The 25,137-nt window shown below is 35.6% G+C and overlaps 1 protein-coding gene across 1 annotated transcript in view; it reads left to right on the top strand.

The window, feature by feature from the left end:
* Positions 1 to 22,365, top strand: part of LCP2 (lymphocyte cytosolic protein 2) — a 32,927-nt gene extending 10,562 nt beyond the window's left edge. Inside the window, exons 4-21 of the mRNA XM_084295013.1 lie at positions 5,664 to 5,729; positions 6,645 to 6,676; positions 7,574 to 7,608; positions 8,735 to 8,933; positions 9,605 to 9,705; positions 11,000 to 11,069; positions 11,271 to 11,354; positions 12,125 to 12,150; positions 12,237 to 12,256; positions 12,363 to 12,467; positions 13,346 to 13,376; positions 13,962 to 13,974; positions 14,992 to 15,112; positions 17,122 to 17,171; positions 17,928 to 18,031; positions 18,971 to 19,048; positions 20,029 to 20,184; positions 20,889 to 22,365. Coding sequence (XP_084151139.1) covers positions 5,664 to 5,729; positions 6,645 to 6,676; positions 7,574 to 7,608; positions 8,735 to 8,933; positions 9,605 to 9,705; positions 11,000 to 11,069; positions 11,271 to 11,354; positions 12,125 to 12,150; positions 12,237 to 12,256; positions 12,363 to 12,467; positions 13,346 to 13,376; positions 13,962 to 13,974; positions 14,992 to 15,112; positions 17,122 to 17,171; positions 17,928 to 18,031; positions 18,971 to 19,048; positions 20,029 to 20,184; positions 20,889 to 21,011 — 1,414 coding nt within the window. The 3' untranslated portion in view covers positions 21,012 to 22,365. The remainder of the gene's footprint in view (positions 1 to 5,663; positions 5,730 to 6,644; positions 6,677 to 7,573; positions 7,609 to 8,734; positions 8,934 to 9,604; positions 9,706 to 10,999; positions 11,070 to 11,270; positions 11,355 to 12,124; positions 12,151 to 12,236; positions 12,257 to 12,362; positions 12,468 to 13,345; positions 13,377 to 13,961; positions 13,975 to 14,991; positions 15,113 to 17,121; positions 17,172 to 17,927; positions 18,032 to 18,970; positions 19,049 to 20,028; positions 20,185 to 20,888) is intronic.
* Positions 22,366 to 25,137: the final 2,772 nt, after the last annotated feature.

Raw genomic sequence — 25,137 nt, 5'->3', positions numbered from 1 at the left:
CACATATTCAGATACGAAGTAGCCAGTTACAGCATCCAAGTGACCTTGATTGTACCTGAAATGATTTAACCCGAAGTCATGTTAGGATTATAAATTTTTAGGTACCTGATAAATGCTTTGAACTGATTTTAAGAAAAGCTTATGGTTTTCTACATGTCCCTTCCAGAGCAGGTGATACAAGAGAAATTAAAGGCTGTCTGGTAACTTTTCCATAGCTAATTGCTTATTTATAATAGTAATTCAGTTTTAAGATTCAGTTGACTTTTTTTTTTTTTTTTTTTTTTTTTAATCATACTCAGTATTTAATCTCAATTTTGTAAATCTTTGTACAAAACTATACCATCATCCTTAAGGCTATCATAAGACATATTCTGTATGCAAATTATTTTAATTTAAAAAAAAAAAAAAGTTAATAAGAAAGTAGTGCTTGAACTCTAGCTCAGTAGAAAATGTCACCCCAGACTATTTCTATTTGAATATATATGTTTCTATTTTAAGATGCAGAATATCAGCTTTAAATTGCTTGGTAACCAAAAACAAACAAACAAAACAAAAACACAAAAACCTTTTAAGAAAGCCTAGAGGGGAAGACGCATGAGGAGCGGCTGAGGTCGCTTGGTTTGTTCAGCCTGGAAAAGAGGAGGCTGAGGGGAGACCTCATTGTGGTCTACAGTTTCCTCATGAGGGGGAGCGGAGTGGTAGGCACCAATCTATTCTCTTTAGTGACCAGTGATAGGACCCGAGGGAATGGTGTCAAGCTGCGATAGGGGAGGTTCAGGTTGGATATCAGGAAGAGGTTCTTCACCGAGAGGGTGGTCACACACTGGAACAGGCTCCCCAGTGAAGTAGTCACTGCACCAAGCCTGTCAGAGTTTAAGAAGCATTTGGACTGTGCACTTAGGCACGTGGTCTGAAATTTTGGGTAGACCTGTGCTGTGCCAGGAGTTGGACACGATGATCCTTGTGGGTCCCTTCCAACTCAGGATATTCTGTGATTCTATTCTATGATTCTATGAATACAGGCCATATCATAACTGTTTAGGAGTAGTTGCTATTCTGTCAAAAGACCTATGTATATCTATTCAGGGGATCTATGCAGATATGCAATAGCACTGATGAACTATCCTTAAAGACCTGATAGTGCATGATTACACATGGTAGAACCCAGTTTGCAGGTTCCAGACCACAGAGGATTTTCCTTATTTCAGTTCTCCACAGAACAGATTTAGTGGAAATCTATGCCCCATGGTATGTCCATCCATTATCCCCAAAGCTGCCACAGTGCTGCAAACATTTAAGCAGCAGCAAAATCTGGGCCAAGTAACTTACTGGTAAGAACACCTAACATACTTTTCTCTCCCTTTTCCCACTCAGAATCTGAAATAAATAAAAATGACACGATCATTAGCTTTAGGAATTGGGTTATCATGAACGTAGCTGTCATCCTAAATAAGAAATAGCACAGCAATTAACCTAACAATTACTTAGGTTATTAGCATCTCAGCTCATTTGCAACCCAATTTCTTCAAATATACAGTATGATTAACAGTTGGCATTTTTGTAAACTGTAGTGTTGTTTCTTCTCGAGCTCATTCATACTACTCTTGTACTTTCTACATTTTACAAAAGACCCATTTAACTTAATTTTAATAGCGCTATGAACACCTGAAGCTTCACAAACAACACATTGCATCCTGAAAGAGTAAGTGGTACACTAGTAAAACAGGAAAGGGATATATTTCACATGGAGCAGACATTGACTAGCTGTCTTAAGCAATAAATGAAACTCAGACACTAAGTGAAACTCAGACCTAATTATGAGGGTGTAATCAACATTTTGATAATAAATCTAATGAAACAAAGGGCCAATATACAACTTAAGGGACACATGGAGCTTTCTTATTGCTTACTATCACTATTGGCAGTCACAGAAGGTCATGAAGCTTATACTTTTGGATAACAAATATGACTCTTGACCGATATTTGAGCCTGATATTTTAGAGACAGAACATGCCTTACTTGATGTGATCACAATTAATAAGCAAGGAAAAGCAAAGATCTCACTCAAAGTAATGTTGGTGGTTGTTCAATACCTGAACCATGATCTATATACCGAAGTTAATCTTTGCCACTCTTATTGTTTACTACCTTGAGACAAAACACTTACAAATTTTCAGTAAGTCAAGGTATTCATGCAGGCTATTGGTCCATTTGGCTATTCACAGTGGCAGGCTGATGACAAACCTGGGATTGGAGATTTTTCAGCCTTGGTCAGAAAGCTTATGACATATCCTGTAGTACTTGTGGAAATGTCCAGTAACAAAAAAGAGCACCACTGCACTAAAGCATGTAATTGCATCTGCCAGTGCAAACATGGTAAGTGTGTGGAGTTCTGAATGAGACATATTCAGAGCCTACAAGTATGGCGCAGTCTGAAGGTTACACTGCTTTCAGGAGAGTAAAAGTTGCAATCCTAAACATTAAGAAATCTACACAATACTCTTTTAAAAAGGTACACCTGGTACACCTAGAGTAGAGGTGAATGTTTGTGCACACGCTCTCTCGGGCAGGATGCTAAAGGCAGTTGAACGGTTTGCAAGTTAACTGGCACTCAGTCTGTTTGGAAGCCAACATAATAGTGCTGTATCTGCCCAACACACTTCACTCAAAGGCCAAAACAAAGACTTAATCACAAGCTACACTCTTGAGAGTGTTCGGTACATGCAACTTCCTGGTCTCAGAGGACTTTGCCCTCCTTCTGTCTCATCTGTCCTAAGTCACCGTCTTAATATAGGTAGGATGGTTTCTGCTCAGGGCAACAACATCTACACTATACAAACAAAAGCCTTTTTCGGAGTACTGTTATTTATTTATTTATTTAAATTTTATTTAATTTTTTTTAAACTTCCTGCCAGTTTTAAGCTAAGTGCCTGTTGGAGGAGGTAAAAAGAGAAAGAGAAGTCTGAGTAACATTTTCTGCAAGTACTGTTGCCTTATCCTGTCTTATCATCCACTCCCACAACTCAGAAAGCAGTGTGGTTTTGGTACTTCCTTCCTCACATGGCTACAGACTCAGCTGCTCAGTGCACGTATCTTCTGTAATAAAGCTGCTTTTAAAAAGTTACCATTCTAAACTTTTCTTTCTTTTCTTCTAGTAACATCTCTGAGACATTGGTTTGAACTATTTTAAATAAACTTGAATTGAATACTACACGCTGTACTTTAAGTAGCAAATTATTTTAACAAGCAACTTTCCCTTTCAGTTCTTCCTCAAAACTGGTTGGTGTAAATCCTCATAGCAGCCAGCCTGGGTTCAGTCCAGAAAGCTTTCAAACATTCAAGTGTCATTCATACCTGTGGAAGTCTGAGCTAAAAGAACTACGAGTTCTAAAACCTGTAGTCTTTACTTCTTTAGCAGAAACTAAGCACTATATTATGAAAGATCCTTCCTCAACCTATCCTACAATAGCAAATTAGCCACACACAAGTTCTGTAATCCACTTCTCTACAAAAGTAGACGTCCACATAGCGCACAGTTCACACCAAAACATTTCCTGATGTTTCACCCGGAATCTATTATTCACATAGCAACTTCCTTATCATCTGCAGCAGCAGGAGATTACTTGTGCAGAAGACTGAGGACTGCATCTGCATAGGGAAAAAAAAAAAAAAAAAGAGAGAGAGAGGAGCCTTGGCATAGGACTCGGCAATTTTAGTCCTCTATACAATTTGTTTGGGTATGAGATTAATAACCAATTTTTTTGGGTATCATATTTAGAAAGCTGTAATACTGTAATCATTCTTAGATTGTTAACATTTGTACATGTATTTATTTCAAAAGGAGCAAGTACGACAAATTTTGTTTAAAATCAGAAAACTGCAAAGTACTGTCTTAGAAAACCAAAAAATATTCTTCCTCTGCCTTCCTATTTTCATACTTATCCCCAAGTCCCTATCCCTAACATTGAATTGCTGATTTTTATTGTTTTCAGACAGTATAGTCATAATTATTGGAATTTGCTTGTTACCTGATACTTGTTGGCAGCTAGATCTGCCTTCACAGCACTTTCCACAACCTGAATTTCAGTAAGGTGCATATCAGGAAAGCAACAAAGGCAAGAGCACAGATATTCGAAATAAAAGAAAGAATTTTTGCATGGTTGAGGTTTAAAAGAATAGTATGTTTTTGCTGGCTTTTTAAAAAATCATTAGAGTGCTTGAAAGCTTGTTTTACTTAAGTGTCACTACAGAAAAGCAGTTAGACATGAGAGATGCACAAACGAGCTCATTTGGAAAAATGTAGGGGTCAAAGTTGGTAAGTAGCAGAAAAAAAGATATGAAACAAGAAGAAAAACAAAATAGACTGTTAACTGCCTGGCAGTTGCAAACAAACAACAATTTTATAATACTAATATAAAGTTTGATCGTCAAGATCTAAGATCTACAGAAAAAAAAAAAATCTGTACTAGCAAACAATAAAGTTATGGTTTTACAGAATGTAGAATCTAACATAAACGGATACGTTTGTTTCCTGATTTTTTCACAATCTGATAGACTTGAATAATATCAGCTAGAAGTAAAATGGGGTATTTTCAACCAGATGTGTGTAACCCTTTTGCTTTGGCTGTGACAGGACTTTCTGAGTGGGACTTTCCTAAAAAAAATAATAATGAGATTACTATGACTCATTGTAAGCTTTCTTTGAAATAAAAACTTTCTTTGAAACAAAGTAATCAGCAAGGTAAACTTCATTACTAACAGAGCAGGGTTGTATTGCTCTCAGTGGCCTTGATTCTGTTTCTCATTAATGACAGAATGCTGTAACCCCAGAGTTGTTCTCAGGGACTCAGTGAGTACAAAAACCTTCGCTCCCAAGTGAAGGGATTGATGCCAGCAATAAGAGTGCATGTTCCTGACCAAAACGTCTTTGCAGACTGTATTTCACTGGTTGTTATTCACCTCACTGCTGTACACAAACTGTGCATGAGTTTCACACAAACACATCAACTTGGAAAAATCTCCCTAGACATAAAGCTGTACCCTTTATACGCTTCATAAATATTTCTGCCCTGCCCTGCAAATGTGTTATAACATGAAACTGAATCAGCCTTTTCACCTCCTTTCTTGGAGGGATTCCTTCTTAGGTACATCCTGGCTGTGCAGGGAGGGAGACGAAAAGAATAGTCACAGAACTGCATTTTATTTCTGCTTATGCAACCATAGGCTTAGAAGAAGCTGTTTCCTCAAACATTATCTACTTTTTCCATGCAAAATAATACAAATGCAATCACTACTATTTAAAGCAGTGTTCTAGTGTGTGATGTCTGCCACACCCAATGTTTCTATGGCTTGCTGAGTTTAATGTTGATTTTTAAATGTGACCCAACAACATGTGATTTTTTTTTTCTCTGTAAAAAAAGTTCAGCTTTTAGGTGGATCTGCTATAGCAAAACTTTGCAATAAGGAGAGAAATTAAGTATTCTTACCACATACTAAATAATACGCAGGAATTAAAAGATTTCATTTTGTAAAAAATAAGGGGAAATGGGAGGAAAGCAGCCAAGAAAGTGACTGACAAGTTTCAAGGATTTTAAAACAAACAAACAAACAAACAAAAACAAACAAACAAACAAAAACACTGTTTTTGTGTCTCTTTTAAACAGAATTGTAAGTAAATTAAGTCAAGAAATAAACAGAAATGAAGGAAGGATGTCTTTCTTTCCAAAATGGTAAGTGAAAAGTCATAGGACTTTCTTTTTCAAAGTTTTCAGCCATATCTTTTCTGTACTGTTTTCTGTTCGATCAATCATACCTGTGTGTTGGAGGAACCACCTGGAAAGTAGCAAAATAAAATTCAGTTTTGTTAATGTTATTTGTTAAAATTAACAAAGCCTGAGCTCACGAACAGTGTAGATACTTCTGCAATGTCTGAAACCAAGTAACATATAAATTTAATATAATTTTACATCTGAGTAAATTAATCTTTAGGAATCTATAAAGCTTGGGCACATATCATTACATTAATGAGTCATCATTAACACATGTCAAAGAATCATATATCATTGTACTGTAAAATGCTTTATGATTTACTGAATATGATATTCTGGCAATAGGAAAAGAGCAAAAAAAATGCAATGATGTTGATTCTTTGGGTGGAGGAGTCATGAGAAAAGAAGAATTTAATACCACGAAAATCTAAGTCTGGTCTGGTTTACGTGACATGGCTTTCAGTCATCTGATGGCATGACTTTGTACCTTTGCATTAGCTAGAGTTTAAAACTTGAATTGAAAACCATAAAAATACTTATCAGTGCTACAAGGATTTATGAACTTGACTTTCAGCAGCTCCAGTGGAATTATTTAAGTTTACATTTCAAGGACTGATGCCTCTAGTAAATTTATTTACTAAGTCCACTTCTTTCCAAACACTCCACCTCACTGACTTAAAACTTTTCAAGACAGTTTAGCCAACACTAGGATCCTGTGTGTGAAACAGGTATTTTGTGCAGAGTTAAACTCACATATCTAAATTTAATTTTACTGTTAAACCTAACCATTAGCTTTATTAGGATATATTTTTGTATACTTAAAACATTTAAGAATTGCAATTGGAAAGAACTTATTTGTTTGCATCTTCGTTATAGGGGCCAAACACAAAAGTGTCCTGAAAATCCAGGTAAGTGTGATAACAGGTAGTCTGTCTACAAATATTGTATAAAAATATTGAAATATTAAGATAATCCTTGCAGAGCAGAATAAGTGAAACAAAACAGTACAAAACAAAAAAAAAGGAAAAGAGAGCATGAAGAAGCAGAAAATTGTTGGTGCACTCTGCCAACAAGGATAGCAATTGTAGAACAACTAAGAAAATATTTTTTAAGAGAAAAGGTGGTGATGAAAGAAGAGAGCAGAAAAATTTAGATGAACACTCCCAAATTGCCTTTCTGTAACCCAATGCATAACATCAGTGCTTATATATACATTTGTTCCAACACTTCTGTCCCCTGCACCCACTCCTAGAAGCATCCTACAGAAAAGGGGCAAGCTTTCAGATGTCTGCCATGCCATGCTCTGAATTTTCATTTAAATTATTTTCTTATAAACCAAAAGCACTTAATACTTCTGCAAGATACCATGCTCTCTAGTCCTACTGAAATTAAAACCAAAACCAAAACAAACAAACAAACAATACCACCACACAACTTTTGATATGAAAGCTATAATGGTATTAAAGAGATAAGAAGTTTATGCTCATTCTGAAAGCATTCTACTTCAAAGAATGTTTACAGCAAGAAGAGTTCTACAAACTTGAAATGAAAGCACATATATCATCTCATACAAGGAAAACTGTACTCTTAGTTTTGAGTAAGAATGTTATCTGTAGTATCTTTCATGACATATGAGCTACACATGTATGCCTGCCTGCCCTTAAAATGTCTACCTTGTTCCTGTGACATAATATGTTATATGTTCAGAATGTATGTGGGATCTGTTGTGTCCTTTTTGTCAAGTTATGTCTTGATATTTTAAAATGGTACATGCTAAAAATCTGTGGTTATACTTACTTATGCAGGATACGGTCAAGAAGATGGTGGCTGGTCTTCATTTGTGAGTATCACACTAACAAAACCTACTGGTTCAACAGATTTCTATCTAACAGATTTCTATGTTCTATCATTCCTCGCATTACGTACTTCAGGCAGCACGGATGGAGAGGATAATGGCAGGCTGGTATTATGCTAAGGAAGAAGGGAAGCAGGAACATGAATGATTGGAGGAGCTGCAAATTTCTTGACTGAGAAAAGGGCCGTTGACCAGTAATATAGGGCAGAGCTTCAGAACAGCAGACTTGTACCAGTCATTCAAGTAAAAGCTCACAGACTATGACCAGCTCCCCATAGAACCTTAGCTGCAGTTTATATTCCTCTTTCAAGCTCTTTACAGAGGTGGCTAGTAAGGGAAAGGTTGTTGTATTATTCAGTGGCAAAATCTTGCCATTTTGTTCTCTACAAAGTTTCCTTTTTGAAAAATCCAATTTTTTGCAGCCATCTGACTTCAAGAATATTTTTTGCCATTCAACATAGAAAATGCTTTCCTAAGTGTCTTTAGATGAAGCATATACAAACCAGCAAGCAAAATTAATAAGCTGACTGATCTACAGTCCATGTCTATGAAGACTGCTCATAAACCAGTGCCAACGTTTTTTTCTGGTAAACAGGAGATTTACTGATATTTTAGGAACATGAGAGATAAAACTAGCCACCTGTAATGCATTTGGGCTAAGCTGATGCGAGCTAGTCTGGACATTTCAGCCTAGATATCAGCGAAAATTTAAATAAACGTTTTCTTGTAAGTCAGGGTAGATTGCACAGATGTGTGCAGTGACCACTACTATGTTTTCACTGTGATCTTGCTAGGTCTGGCCAGAGGAGAGGAGCAAGATCTGTATCATAGACCTCACTTTTTTCTGGTGTTTTTCAAGTTGAGTTCCAGGTTGTCGAATACATACTATTAAGTAAGAATGAGTATCAACAGACAAGAACTGCTGCTCCAGTGTTCCTCTAGGAAGCACTGAATTGTTTGCTGCTGCCTTAACTTGTATGCTATCTAAAACAAAGACATTCAAAATGGCTTTAAAAACTTGATATCTTCCTGGGTGAAAAGTATCTTACTGCAATTTCCTTGTGGCTTTTCACAGAAGTAATAATATACATCTTTTATATGCATTTGTCAGGAAGAAGATGATGACTATGAAAGCCCTGATGATGATCAGGAAAAGGAAGATGAGGCTGACTATGAATCACCAACAGAAGAGCCTGAGGACGCAGAACATGACAGTGATGGCTATGAGCCACCTCCATCCAATAATGATGAAGCACACCACAATGTCATATTTCCTGCCAAATCCCTTGCGAACAACACAGATTATATAGGTAATTACTAAAAAATAAGTGCTAATAATAAATCATAAGTGATGTTTCCACATATTATCAACCGCATTTTAAGTGGCTGGTAATGGAATACAGAAGGTTTTACATTAAAGTGGTACAGACTTACTGCAGGTTGGTGTCTTTCTGACTTTAGCCTATGGTTTGGAAGCTGCCTGAAGTTAAAAATAAATGCATACCAATTTAGCTTTAGTAGCAGTCCCTTGAATACAGCAAGCTATGATAACAGCAGCAAAAAAAATAGAGAGAAAATTGGGAAAAGAAAGAGATCAGCTTTCTTTGCTTGTCTTTTTTTTTTTTTGTACCTGATTATTCAGTAGCCTGCAGCTGTGGAGTAAAATACAGGAGTACAAATCACTGTCATTTAGATGGGCTGGTGTTTCACATAGACACTGTATGCATGCAGGAAATACAAATAAACAGTGTGAGCCAACAGCCCAGCAGATGCAGTCACCACCACCAAAGGGCCAGATGAGCCTCTAACTCCCAAATGAACACTGATCATAAAGCAACTATTTTGCACTAAATTAATGGTTTTATGACATATTAACTTAAAGTATGCAACTTATTGCAAGGGTTCTTTTTCGTAAAGATCCAATAAGAATAAAATAACAGAACTGTTTGCATAGTTGTTCAGTTTGGGATTTTTTCTTTAGACAGACCTTCAACAGCCAGATCATCACATCAGCCTCCAGTACCACCCCAGCGACCTGGCCCGTCCACAGTACCAGCTTCATTTGGGGGAAGAGGTGCTTCTGTATGTTTCTCTCTTGGTATTTCATAGAAAATGAAATATTTCATATATTTTCTTTGCCGGTACCTAAGTAGAAATTTAAGTGTAATGCTATTGTTATTCAGAGAGTGTACGGAGAGGAAGAAGAAAGTCTTTTAGCTGTTAAAAAAGTTGAACTCTTACAGGGTCTTTTTTTTCAGGAAACAATAAAATTTGGTGGGTTAAATATTAAATTGATCCACATTACTTTGCTGTTTCTTACACTGGAAATTTGTATCAACTTGTGAATGCCTCTCCCATTTACATTGGAGATTCTTAATAGATCCTACTTTGTTTTTTAATGATATTTGTTAAAAAAAAAAAAAAAAAAAAAAAAAAAAAGGATAACTCTTTCCAAATCTTTCTAATTGAATTAAGACTACATATAAGGGACTGTATATTGAGAACTCTGATGACATACATATATTTTTCCATTTTTTCTTCCTTTTAAACCCTTGAAATTGGAAGCTATTGTGCTGTTCAAAACTTGCATTGCAGGGACAATGTATGCCAGCACAGATGTACATAACACCTACCAATGTACACATGTAAAGGTAATTTTAGGATGCGGTAGAGAGATCTTTGGTCTGACCCAGTGTTACAGTTCACGTATATGGCACACACAGGACTCATCTAAATGTCATGAATTCTCAAGACTGGTGTCCTAAATTGCTGCATTATTCATCAGAATAAGAAAGAAGATAGGCAGGTGTTTGTCTGAAGAAATCTAAGTTTAGATATCAAAACATCCTCACCATTTTTGCTGCTTCTGGCAACATAATTCTATTTGACCCAGATCTCACAATAAGAAAGCATAGTCCTTTCTGCCCTGCTTCACTCAGCAACAATCATTATCACAGGGTTCATACATACTTCTCAACTTCGAGTTTACATCCAGTAATTTCAACACCAGATTTCAAAATTAAAAACCTGCTGCACCAAGGGGGAAAGCTACAACAGCATCATTGAATCTCTCGTTTCCTTCCTTTGACATATCCATGTCCTCCCCAAAGTCAGCATCCCACTAAAATATTCTCTGTGAGACTAAACAGAAGTAACTCTGCATCTGGAAAACATACACACATGCAAAACACCACCATGCATGTAGGTAACTCTTCAGGACTATTAATGACTCCTATCCTTCCTATATTGTGCAGAGACCTATTCTTTGTGCTGCATCATATACAAAGATTGGCAGATGTGGTGTTGTGGGTTTAATACACTAAAATTAAAATAGAAAGAAGATGGTGACTTTAACCACATGTAAAATATTTTTCAGCTGCCACCTTTTCCTCCTCTTCCAAGCAACAATGACTTGACTAGAGACAGAAATATCAAACCTTCAAAACGTAAGTACAGCTGTTTTTCTCTTTGTAAAGCTTTTACCACTTCACTTTTGCCTGTATCTCCTATCACCCCAGCTCCACCTTCTACTATTTAGACAGAAGGCTCACTTGTTATTCTCAGAAGTAAAACAAATTCATGGCTATGCAAAATAAAATTATATTGACCTGTACCAGCACATTGTCTTACACAGTTTTTGTGTTTAGCCCCAGCTCCTTCTATAGACAGAAGCACGAAACCCCCGCTGGATCGCCTTGCTCCACCATTTGAAAGAGAAGCCCCAGTATCAGGTCAGTATTTGCTTATGGTAACACTGATGGCTGTTTTTTTTTATTATTCAAAATTATGAGATTGAATATTATTCATGCAAAAGAGCAAGGCTCAAGCAAACACCTCAATCCAGTCACGTATAAGGTAATTTGTTTAGAAAAAAATAACGTGGCCAGTACTTACAAAGAGAGAGAAATCATATCTAGAAAGTAGGTCAGGACTAACTGAACAGAAAGACATTATGAAATCATCATGGAAAAAAAAATAAATACAAAATTACAAAATTTAAGTGAGCGAACAAAGGAATATTTAGCAGGTTAAAAGAGGAAACAACTTTTGCATACTAAGCTAATGAAACTCTGCATACGCTACTGTATGTAATTTATTATCCAGGCTTAAAAGAATGCTGAGAACTGAAAAAAAAAAACAAAAAACACAGAAAACAAAATGGCATTTCAGACCTGAAAACTGTATTTTACAACAAAGCTAAGGAGACTATGTGATTACTCTGATTTTTATTTACTAACTAAACTCTTTTATTTAGCACATACTGGCATAGATTTTTTTAGTAATTCAAAGCTGAATCATAGAAAATATTTTTGTAAAATGTGCCACTTTGAAAAAATTGTAATTTTGCCACCTCTTATACAACCAAAATCTACTTCTGGCTTATATCTCAGGAGACCTAGTGATTCAATCTGCAAAATTTTCTTTCAGTAATATTCAAAACTGCATGTTTTATAGAAAGTTTAATTATCTACAGTTACATTTTTTCTACATGTATTTTCAGGGAGGAAGCCAAGCTATCCTGATAAGGTAAGGCCTTTCTGTTTTGGTGCTTATGAATGTTTTTCACCTGTTTTGATACCCTTAGCTCTTAACTATTCCTTCTTGTTTTACAGCCTCTGACTCCACAGCTAAGGTAAGAGTTTTGCCTCTTGAAATGGGATTCTTGATGCCAATATTAGTCAGTTATTTCACATTAAGCCATTTTTTGTCTTTATTTCGTCATCTTGCTCCTCCCTTAGATCCCTGGGAGAACAGCTTGCAATGATGCCAAAACCTCCTGTCCCACCAAGCGACAGATATGAAAGAGGCAATCCAACTCCTCTAAGGAAGCAAACTCCTGTCAAGTAAGAGTTCATTTAACTGAAATCTAGTAAAAGCATATACTAAATTTAACAGAAATACGGATAAGCTACATGGGATGGGAAAATTATTGTGAACAGTGCCAACAGTAGCTGAAGACATCAAAGTTTTGTTTCAACAATATTTATGGAATGTGCTGCATGCTACAGGAAAGTGTGAATGTGGTAGAAACTGTCTATCAATTCCTATCTGAAAGGGACATTACATTTGGCACAGCTCACTTCTTAGTAGCACAAAGAAACCTATGATCCATGTTTTTTCCACCAGACCAAGTTCTCGCTCTAAGAAACATTCATTTATGAATCCCATATCTATTTCGTGTAGGACATAAGAAAAAGAAAGGCCTACTTTCCTATTACTGATTTTACTAGTCTAGAAAACTCACAGCAAATATTATCTATAGCATAAACAGCGTTTTCTAGACAACTTACAGGCTGAACAGTGTGACTGAATTTAAAACAAAATAAGAAAGTAATTGAGATCTGGTAGTCAGCCAAGATAATTCGTCAGAGAAAAAGACTGGAATGCTCTTGATATGCTCCAGCAATGTTGTTGAGTACTATAAAATGTGTTTCAGACTTGAAACACATTTCATCAGTGTAGCTTTAATCTTATTCATTCAGAATATCGCTTGTTCATATAATCAAGATTGGCTAAGGACTAGTATACCATCTTAGATTATGCCTGAAAATCAGAATTTTAGGTACTGTTACAAGGAGAAAAAATTGCTTCTGCAGTCATATAGGACTGTAGAATTTAGTACAAATTCATGTCTTAGTTGAATATATAGCCCTATGCACACCAAATGAATGGTTAATATTCTATCTGTGATTAATGCTTTGTCGTCTCTGTTTCATTTCAGGCAGGGTTGGCCACAACAAAAGAGACCTGAAGTAAGTATAGTATCAAAACAAATTTGTAAATTATATGTACTACAATAAAATGAAGTACCTGTATAAGCTAATAATTCTGGAAAAAGTAAACTTGTTTCTTCATGCTTTGTAGTGAATGAGGATGGATCTTTCATTGCACACAGTTTCTATTTAATAATTTCCTCTAGTTCAAGCTCAGCTTATTCCCTAAGTACTTTATCTTAGATGATAGGAAGAATAAGGCCAGCATTTTTTTAATGACGCGGGAGAAGTGATTTTGTTTACATCAGGTTTGAGTTTTTGATTTGGGATTTTTTAATACATTATTATTTTTTATTTAGCATATGCTGACCTAAGAATTTGGGATTTTTACTTAATTGTAAATAATGGTTGTACCTTAACACAAAAACTGTAAACGTTATTTGGTGTTGCATGAATACAGAAACCCCAGCATTTTAGATGAAAGTGACAGTCTACATATTAGATTCTTAGGATCCTTAGTATGCTCAAAATTCACAAACTTCCAGGTCTTTGTATTGTAAAAGATAAATATTACGAAGAACTCTGCTATAAGTTGCTAACATTTGTTTTCTCTTGGTTCCCCAGGAAGAAGAAGATGGTAAGTATTTCTACTGTGAAGTCTTTCTTTGTTTTAGCACTACAAAAATAGTTTCCAGAGCTCTTTCTTTAGAGCCATGTAAAAAACTTGGGTGGTATCTTGACAGGCTGTAGAATGCTTACAATGTACCTTGTGCAGATTATATAGCAAAGCCACAAAACACAGGAAATCAATAGCTAATAGCTTTCCCCGGTCAGTCAGTTACAAGACAGCAGAATTTCTTACTTCGAAACATCGTATATTTGAGACTTGTAATCTGCACACAGCATCAAACAGCTAGGCATGTTTTCAGTTTTCAACAAAATGTTCAGTAAAACCCTTCCAGTACTAGTCTTCTGTGTAACGGTACTTACTCTAAGGAACAGAACCAGAACTTGTTTCATTTAATAGTACTATTCATGAATTTCTTAACAAGCCTGGTTCCTAAAATAAAATTTGTAAAGTGAATTCATAGCAGAAGCAGAACATTCGGCCAAGTCTTTACAGCCTACCATTTCCTCTAAGACTCCATTAAGAATAGGGCGAAGAGCACAGTTAACCTGTTCTCTTTTTACCAGTAGTGAAGATCTGAAGTGTAAAAAAATGTTTCAGTTTGATGATGTTATGATTATATGGGAGAAATGTTCATTAATATGGGAGAAATGTTCATTCATAAAGGAATGAAGTTTAAAGAGATGACCTCAAATCTGCTATTCAGAAGCAGCACAACAGAGAGGACACACTGTCACGCTTCACCTTCAGTTTTATTGCAGTTAAGCTGTTTGACTTGTAGCTTTAAAAAATAGAACTTAAAAAACCTAAATGCTTACGTCTACTCCAAATTATTTTCATTTAATTTTAAGCTCTCAGTTGACCATATGACGTTGCAACCCGTAACTAACATATCAAAGACTTTTTAGAAAACATTTTCCTCCATTATGTTTATCTAATTAGACAGCAGTAATGTGCCAGGATTTCTTTAACTCATTTAAGAATGTCTCAGATAGGTCTTAAGTTTTCTTCTCCTCTTCTCCACAGCTGCACCCCAAAGAGCAGTGCCACAGCTATCTTTGCCCCCATACAGCTCCAATACATTCCCATCAAAATCTATCAAGCCTCCACCTAAGCCAGGATCCAACAGCATGCCTGGTGCAGAAAGGTGTGTATCACTCATTGTATCATTCCTTTGGAATTTTAATCTATTTATATATATATATATATATGTGCATACATATATATGGCTACAGGGTGCTCTGGGGAACGCAAGGTAACTACTGTAAGAAGCCATTTTTGAAGCTGCCCCCTTGCCTCAACTACACGCTAATTTGTGGTGTTCCTACTACCAAGAAGAATCCTGAATAGAATTGAAATTCTGTGTTCAGCAGAACAGTTTATACCAGACAACCAAGACATAACGCACACTCCCATTTTTAAGTCAAGGAATATTTCAGGGCCTACATAGATTCCATTTGTAAGACATCACTCCTGCTACCGGCAGGACCCTTTCATTAGTTTAATTGTTAATTCTTATTTAAAACTGTGGTCTTTGCTGCAAATACAACTTTTCCTACCTACAACATCCATGTATTAGACTATGTCTTCATTTCCAGAATGGAAGTTCCCTTAATTAAATTTTGATTTCTGATGAAGTATGCAACAGCCTTTGATGACTAAGAGTGGGCTCCTTGAGTCTAAGTGTGAAGTACATAGTTTAATCTCTGTTTTTTTTGTAATGGTTCTTTGATGAATCCCTCCCATTTACCAACATCATCTGGAACTGCAGACACCCAAGTAGAAATAATATTGCAGTAGCAATAGCAAGGTCATATGAACTGTTTCCACAATGAACACTTCTGCTTATATTCAAACAGTGTTGTGTAGTTTTCTATAGCAGAAGCTCACATTCGGCTGATTCTTTCCCATGAATCACAAGTTGTGATAGGGTGCCCCTGTTCTGCAGCATTAATTAATATATTAATCCCAGAGCTTTTTGTGCAGTTCACTAAAACAGAATAGAAATATGGTTCGTAAAGGAAAAAACTACAGGTGATTTATAACCAGTTGGGTGAAGCAATTAAAAATAAAAATAAAGACCTCTGGATCATAAAAAAGGCCATAAAAAGGAATTGTAGATTTTCTAACCAATAGCAGAAAAATGAAGCAGAAGAAGGGAAGTAAACCAAACACAGGCACATGGAAGTGTTATGATGCTCTGGGTATGAGCTCAGTGCCACTGTCAGATAATATCTTACACATTCACAGAGAGGCTGCAGTGGCCATCTGGAGCCCCTGGTCAAGCATGGCCACCTAGAGCTGGTTGCCCCCAACCATGCCCATCCAGCTTTTGAATATCTCCAAGGAGAGAGACCTCGCAAGCTCTTTGGACAACTTATTCCAGTGCCCAGCCACCCTCAGATTAAAGATGTGTTTCCTGATGCTCAGATGGAACCTCCTGTGTTTCAGTTTGTGCCCACTGCCTCTTGTCCTGTCTCTGGGCACTACTGAAAAGAGCCCAGCTCCATCCTCTTTGCATCCTCCCTTCAGGTTTTTATATGCGTGGAGAAGATCCCCCTGAGCCTTCTCTTTTCTAGACAAACCAATCCCAGTTCCAACAGCCCTTCCTCACACGTGAGATGCTCCAGTTCCTTACCATGTTAGTGTGAAGGGTCCTTCACTGGACTCTCCAGTAGCTCCATACCCACAGCTACAACATTAATGATGAGAAACTGCTCTTTCCTCAATAATATTAAAAAACCTACAAAGTTACTCTGTAACTGGGACTCCAAAGAAACAAACATCTATCAAGCTGTTGCCTCTGCTTCCTGCTTTAGGGGAATAATGTAGCCAGTTCCTGTGAAAAGTCAACAAGATGAAGTAGCTTTCTTCATTAATCCTGACACAGAAATCTTGATAGCCTGCTAGTGACTCTGGCTACTTCATTCCCGGATACTGAGCTCCAAGTAATTTTAATGGTGGATATACTTACAAAAAAAAGAATGAAAGAAAAATGCAAAGAAGGAAGAGAAAGTTGTCCTCATCCTTCATAGGACTCAAGAGGATATCACATTCTGTAAAACAGGCTCACAGTTCAGATCAGTATTTTACAACACAGCAATCTTGTATATCCGTGTCATATTGTACTTACTATTTTTGTTGTTTCTACACCAGTGCTAGAAGCCTGTCTGCAAGTGGCTCTCTACCACCTCGCTTCCCTCTAGGTTTGTATCCTGCATTCCTTGATTTTATGTACAATGACTGAAGGTTGCAAGGCAGTTTGAGTGCATTAATCTGAATCTAGGATGATCTTCTCCCATGAAGTTTGAGCTTACAGTCTAGTTAAATCATTGCCAAAACTTCATATAAGTACCTTTTTAAATATAACTAACACTGTTGAAAGCCAAATAACACTGCCTAGTGTTATTTCATGGTATACTAACAGTCTCGAAAAAGGGAGAAAATGCTTTCCATGTAAAATATACTGCATCTTGTAAAAGTAATCCAAAAATAAAGGAAGCTTAGAAAGCAATTTTTTTTAGAAAAATGATTTTTGCATATGGTAACACCTGCCAATGTCTTACAGTGACATTTTTTAGTTTCTTGCTAAGAAGGCAAGGAATCTGAAGAGGCAATATTAAATTTGTCCCTAAAGAAATTGGAGATGCTCTCAACTAAGTAACTAGTACAGAAGCTAAAAAGATGCAACCTATATCTCAAGTTCATCTGAGTTTAAGGTACTATGAACTACGAGAGTTCAGTTAGTGTCCCTGTGCACCAAGGAACAATTTATATAAGGAACTTAGATTTCATACATCAGCCTAAATCTGATTTCAAATCAATTCAAAATGCCTCAGTATCAGAGTGATACAAATTCTTCATGCCTCACAAAATCAAGATTCTATACCATATACCATTTCCCAGATGAAATTATTTCCTCATTTCAATATTTTTTCTATTCTTATCTGACAACTTCAAAGGCAACAACAGCAGATCTCCGTCAAGAGGGACAGCTGATGTAAGACCTCCATTGCCCATTCCTAGCAGACAGACTGCTCAGCACACAAACACGGAGGAAGATGAGGTACAGAAACATCAGAAGTATTAACCATAACTGCTAAATACAGCAAATAATCTGATTTCAAAAGCAAACTGTTTTCAAAGTAGTTTTTCTAGTTAGTAGCCATTGTCAGGATGTTAGTAGGTGTTTGCAGTTTCCTCTTCTGTGTCAATATTTAGTGCCTTTTTTTTCTGTCTCTGCCAAGTAAAACAATAGTAAAATGCAGTAGAACAAACTAAGAGAAATACTTGTTTGCTGGATAACTTGGTTTTAAACAATTGTCTTCAAATAGCATTACATATTAATTTCTCTTTCCACAAAACCTTGGTAAGTAGACAATTCATATACTTTAACCACTTTATGTGCATTTTTGTTTCACATTTCTTTAAATATGGCAAGTACAGCGCAAACCACTCCTGATGTGGCCACGTATGGTTGCCCAGTACTGTTAAGTTCACAGGAAGTCTGTGCTATTGTCTCAGATGATTGTTAAAAAAAAAAAAAAGGGTGTGGGGGGGTGGGGGAAGGTGACAGGAGTGGGGGGAGAGAGAGAAAGACAGAGGATGTCAGCGCAGTAGCGTCCCAGGCAGAGGGGTTGTAACTAGATGATCTTTAATGTCCCTTCCAACCCAAACCATTCTATGATGCCATGATTTAAAATCTATTTTTTACTGAAAATATCTGGAAATACCAGTTTTCCTACCTTACTTGCAGATATTTAACAGGTAGGTCTGTAATACTTCCATAATTTTCGAAGTGATTAAATCACTTTAAAATCTTTCAGTGTCACTTACCATATACTACTATATGCTAGTATGATCCCTAAAGCTCATACCTTCTGCACATAAGTTCCAATATCCCTCACATTCAATTTTCTCTCTACTTATTAGAATGTTGTTAACATCATAAATTAGTCCATTGACAGTTGACTTTCTCCTTTCTTCTCTCCCACAAAAAATATAGGATTCATTAAATGATGAATGGTATGTTGCTTATATTAGCCGACCAGAAGCAGAAGCAGCTCTTCGAAAAATAAACAAGGTACTCTTTAAACTGTTGCAGGTTCTCAGCACCTCCTTAACAGCCTAGCTAGATGTCCCTGCAGTCATATAAGAAGAGTGAAAGTAAACTGCACCATAAGGTTAAGCTCCATTTAGACATAGACATTTATACTGGGGGGTTCATCCTGCATATCTTTACCCACATAAAAGTTAGGCAGCTAGATTAGACCAGGCTCTTGTTTTTCATAGCCCAAGGGAGCAGTTTCATCTTGCCTATCTTAGGAGGAATGACGTTCTCTGGAAAGAGTTCTTTGTCACTATTACAGAGTTTGTCACAAATTCCAATTTTAAGCTTGAATTAGATGAGTTCAGTCCTACCCTTTTCTAGGCCATATTTGCCAGCAAAATGAAGTCCAGATTCAAGCACGTGAAACCCAGGCTTAAGCAGAGATAAAACAAATGATATCTCATCTACCATTGTGAGAAATCTGTTTAATCTGTGATGCCTCACAGCACATGCAATGGTTTGAAGTTATCATGTACAGCATTTCAATGACTTGTGCTAAGGTCTAGCTTATAAGACCACATCCAGTGCCTTTCAGACAGGTTATTTTAAGGGAAGATTTTTAAAATCTGAAACCAAGAAAAGCAGAAGGAGAAAAAGAAAAAGAAAACATGCTTGGCTCTACCAAAATGACACAGCCACAATCACTATTTTAGGCTGCCTTTAAACAGATCACAGAGGAATCTTGATTTAAATTTACCAGGAGCTAAATTCTCTTCTGGCTGAAGCAGAGTTAAGCCTTTCATATTTTACGTCCTCCATTAGTGGCATCTCTCCCTTATATGACACTAGCCCTCTCTAAATATCTGCACTTTGTATCAGACAGTGAATACTTTAAATAGCAGATTTCACAAAGAAAAAATCCTTAAAAGCATGAGTGATCTATTTAAGGCTGTTGTGCAAATCAAAACCAGAAGCAGCATTTTTTTGTCATCTTCCGTTTTTTCATCTTTCAGGATGGAACCTTCTTGGTAAGAGACAGCTCAAGAAAAACTGCTACTCATCCATATGTACTGATGGTGTTGTACAGAGATAAAGTATACAACATCCAGATTCGTTACCAGGAGCAAAATCAGATATATTTGTTAGGAACTGGCTTAAAAGGAAAAGAGGTACTGTGCATTTTTTCACACTACTTCCCTTCATCTTGAAGTGCCTCCTGTCTCATTCTCTAAGTGTCAGGCTACTTAATCTAGCAGCTATTTTAATCCATTGAAATTCTGCTTATTGTTTTACAGATATACCTACAATTGTTACTTCTGAAAGGAAAATCAGATTCTCCTGTTTGTACTCATGGAGTGAATTCATAGCCTTAGCATACAGCTATTAGAAATCAATACAATTTGTTAGGGAGTGTTTTCTTACCACTAAGACACCAGATAATGGAAATACACGACTGAGAGCAAATCCATATCTGCCAACTTGACTGCCTTGCTTCAGATGGTTAGCTTACTCACATCCTGTACTACTGCACGGGATTTGCTGGTGTCAGACACACTGGTCAGCACATATACTGATTGAGTCCAAACTCTCTGAATTTATGAGTCAACTTCATCATGTCAAATAGAAACACCACCACCGTGTATTAAACATGCTGAATCTGCATAAATTCATTACACAACACATCTTCAGTAGATCATACACATACATCAACATAACTACATATTAGGTCAGGAAGAAAGACAGCTGACCTGATGATATTTACTGGACCTTATAAGATACCTCTTATAAAGAAAAAAGGTTTCTAAACTGAGTTAACTAATCGCTAAGAATTCTGACACTTTATCCATTACCTTCTTATTTTTCCATCCCACAGGATTTTTCATCGGTAGCAGACATCATTGATTACTTCCAAAGAACACCTCTTCTTCTGATTGATGGAAAAGACAGGGGTTCAAGGAACCAGTGCATGTTAACATATGCTGCAGGACATATTTAAATGAGACCCTAATGAAGATCACATGAAGGATCAAAGTCTACTAAAGTCTGTAAACCTAAGGATACTTCCTTTTTCAGTGAACTAAAACCATGAAGAAATCATTAAAAATACTTTTAATTTTAATGAAAAGGGACAATGTTGTTATTTTTAAGTCATGCTTTAAATGTAGTACTCTATAAATATGATTTTCCTACAATATATTTATTTCTGTCCAGCAACCATAGAGTACACAAGAATTCATTCAGTGAGGAAAACTATCTTCCAACAAATGTGTATCTTCCTGAAACAATTTCCAAACCACATTAGAGGACTCATGAAAGATACACCAATACAAGTCTCTGCTTTCAGAGGAGAAAAAAAAAAGTAACCTATTTTTCAGATTAGAATTGCAGCAGCAATTCTATTATTTAAAGTGGTACATACCACAGAAGCAATAACCAAAACAAAGTTGAGAAGTAAACCAAAAGCAATAGTTTTTTGCTGTTGTTGTTTTTTTTGTTTTGTTTTGATTTGTTTTTCTTCCCCTGCAATCCACCTCCAAATAAATCAATAAATCATCCAACTATGGGCATTTCTGTGAAAACACTTGGACTCCAACCTGCCAACCTGGACCTTAAAGACAACTATCTTTCAGCAAGACACAAAAATTTTGTGTGTTGCTCGATTTTTCTCCTCAATTTTTCCCCTTGAATCCCCCTGCCTGTCAAGATCTGTGTTTGTGTTATTCAGCTATGAAACTGTACTTGTTCACAATTTTCTAGAAAAATAAAATATCTACAGATAACATCTTCCACCTGCCATACAACTGATGATTCATGAATGGCACCTTAACCCATGAAGTGGAGTTATCTCCTAGGATCATCTAAACTCAGCAACAAGATTTTCTCTACTAGCACAGACATCTCTTTAACTGTATCTCTTTGACTCTAAAATAAGCCACCATTCTTTTATAGGAGACACATCAACAAGATTATCATCATGTGATTATTAATTGCAAGACCACACCCAAGGCCCTTAGCATACAGATATAATTTGGATGAAGCTGGTTTCTCCTATACAAATGCTTTCTGTTTTTACCGTGTTCTTTCAAGAAAAAACAATATTCTCAGTTCTAAAATACAAGCTGCAGCTGAGAACCACTGAAGAATCATGATTTTTTTCCCTCTCCTTTGTTAAGTGGGATTTATCCTTTTTTTTTTTTTAGGAACTTCTGTTTTATTAAAAAAAATTACCTTGGACATTGTCACATTTACATTTTCTCCTCTAAAGCCATTTCTGCGTTGAATCATAATTCAAGGGAGGATATCGTCCATATCATTTATATAGCTTCTATGATAAGAAAATCAGATTTCATAAAGAGTTTTACAACTTCAAATATGTATGTTGTAAATGTTATTTTTATTTACATTATATTTGTCTAGGAGCTGGAATTCGAAATTAGAGAATTTCATTTCCATGCAACTATGAGTAAATAAATATATAAATAAATAAAATCACTTCAGCTGACAAAGCCTATCTTTATTACTGTATTTTTTTAAAAAACCTGCCACAAGTCTTGTGAAAGAAAAGTCAGTTTTAATATGTCTTTCCAAAAATGCTAAAATTAAGATAAATCCCACAATGTTACCATTGAGTGTGTAAACTGGAGGTTGTAGTTTTATTACACTGTGTTGAAAATTCTGACAACCCTGAAATGCCTCCTATGAAATTGTTTCATTTGTTTTTAAATCACCATTTTTTCCCACTTATGGAAAGAGCAATAAAATGTAAACCTACATAACAAATTATAGCTCTACATATTCTTTTTCTACAAAGTAAATCTGGATTTGATTATTCAGATAAACACATGTTTTGTATGACTAAAAACATATTTCAACATTCAAACATTTTCACAAGTGATGATAATCTTTACAAGTAAAGTATGATTGAATAGGAATTCTGCTTAAATATGAATTCTACTTATATTAATACACTGGCTACACAAATTTTTGGCTGAGAAAACTTCATAGTGGAGTATTTGAACTGCTAACTTTTGCTTTCTTTTGAATCTATATGCATTAGAAAGTCACTATAGAAATACTTCTGGTTTTCCAGAAGTAATTTGCTCTGTGGCCTCCTTCCACAGCAACATTTTTAGAATAAGGAAGGCATATCAAATGATGACTTGCAGTTCCTCTTTTATTGAATATTTCTCGTCCCATTTTCCGGAACACAACTGAGACAAGAGCAATAACTTGACATGAAGTAATTTTAAATCTTTTTGTTACTCTTCCACTGTGTCTTCATTTTAAAGGAGACAAGCACGTGTGAAGAACTTCATGCCCCATTTCTTGACCTTTCTAGTTTATTTTGCTACTCTTTCCAAACCTAGTATATTTGAGAAATTTAGGTTAAAATCTCTGCCAAAATCAAAAACGTTTTCCAATTAAAAATAAAAATAATCCAAGTGCAGAAAACCATATTGTCACTTTTCAATTGAAACTCAATTGCTATTAATAGAAGACAATGTATGAAAATGGATGGTATTACTTAATCTGTCAAACTCCGAGTTTTTTCTTCAGCTTCTTTTAAATCTTTGGCCTTCAGGGGATGGTTGAAATTCAAAATAAGGTCACAAAGCAGCAGCTGGCTTTCCACTGAAAGACAAAGGGCAATGTAATTTCACAGCACTTATTGAATAGTAAATGCAAAGTGAAAGACAATTGAGCCAGATGCATGTTTTTGAAGTACAATTGTGAACTCTTTCAAAAAATGCAAAGGATTGCCTTGTTTTGTTTACCTCAAAGCAGTTAAATAAAGTTTGATATTAGCGTATTTGTAATATTTTCATTATCAAACTATTATTGTCCCTAAAAAGGAAAGCATTTGACTAAGTTTTTTTTCCATGCTTAGCTAACATAGTTCCATTTCTATGTAACCACTGTTATAAAAAATAGTTCAAAACAAAACATTTTTTTCATTAGATTAAAAAAAACAATTGTATGATACAGAAAACATGAGCCATTCTCAAACATGCTATCTAAAACAATGCCTTCAACAGCTTTCTGTATAGCTAGATGATGAACTCAGAATTACCATTTAGTTTCTTTAGCTCATCGGACATTTTGTCAACATTTTTAATTGCAGCTTCAAGGTTAAACTGCTGATCAGCTGCATCATTTCTGAATACCTGTATGAAATAGAAACAAAACTCTAAGCGTATACATTACTACAAATGTGGTAATAGAGTTAATCATAATCTTTATGATTTTTTTTTATTTTTCCAAATAATAATTTCCCCCATCAGTATTTTTTATATATATATATATATATATTTATGTACTTCTGTTTTCAAGCCTACTGTTCCTATGAAACATATACTGAAAGTTCATATACTCAGGTAATATTTAGTCAACCACGAGATGGAGCTATTGTGAAGTTAACATGCATGAAAGAAATTAGGGCTTAATTAAGCACTGAATGTTAATACTTGAACATAAAAACTTACATCTATAGGAGCAATTGTTTTATTATCAATATCTCAGAGCTTATTTTGGAGACTACAGTCCCTTCCTTTAAAACATAATTTAAAAAATCAGAAGTCTAGAGACAATTAAGACTATAAACTATTAGAAATGAAATATATTTTCAATTTCGAAATGTATACTATATTCTGCATATAGTTACACTTTTTTTTTTTAAGGAAAAATATAAAATAAATTGCATACATCTTTTATTTGGGATAGTTATCATCTCTAATTATTATTCAGAAATTCTAAAAAAAAAAAATATCTGGAAGAACTCTGAGCAATTCAAAATTAATATTCACTTTGTAGAACAACTCAACACATTGAGAAGTATGACAAAAAATGGAACATACATTTGACATAGATTCTTTAGATTCGTCTCTCTTCCCTTCAGATAGTGGCTTTGAATGAAGGTCGTCAGTCTGGGCCAAGGATCCTACAAAGACAAAACTAAAATTATTATGGAGTTATATCCATATTATATGTTGCTGTGTGCATGTATCTATTATGCATCAAATATACACATTTGACAAAAAATGACTAGACTGTTTTAAAGTAATATCATTTGAAAACAGAGTTTAATGAGTTAAGTGGTTTTATTTGTTATTGAGGAAATAATC

The sequence above is a fragment of the Netta rufina genome, assembly GCF_964035555.1.
Source record: "Netta rufina genome assembly, chromosome: 14".
Classification (NCBI taxonomy): domain Eukaryota; kingdom Metazoa; phylum Chordata; class Aves; order Anseriformes; family Anatidae; genus Netta; species Netta rufina.
This window is presented reverse-complemented; position numbering and strand designations above follow the sequence as displayed.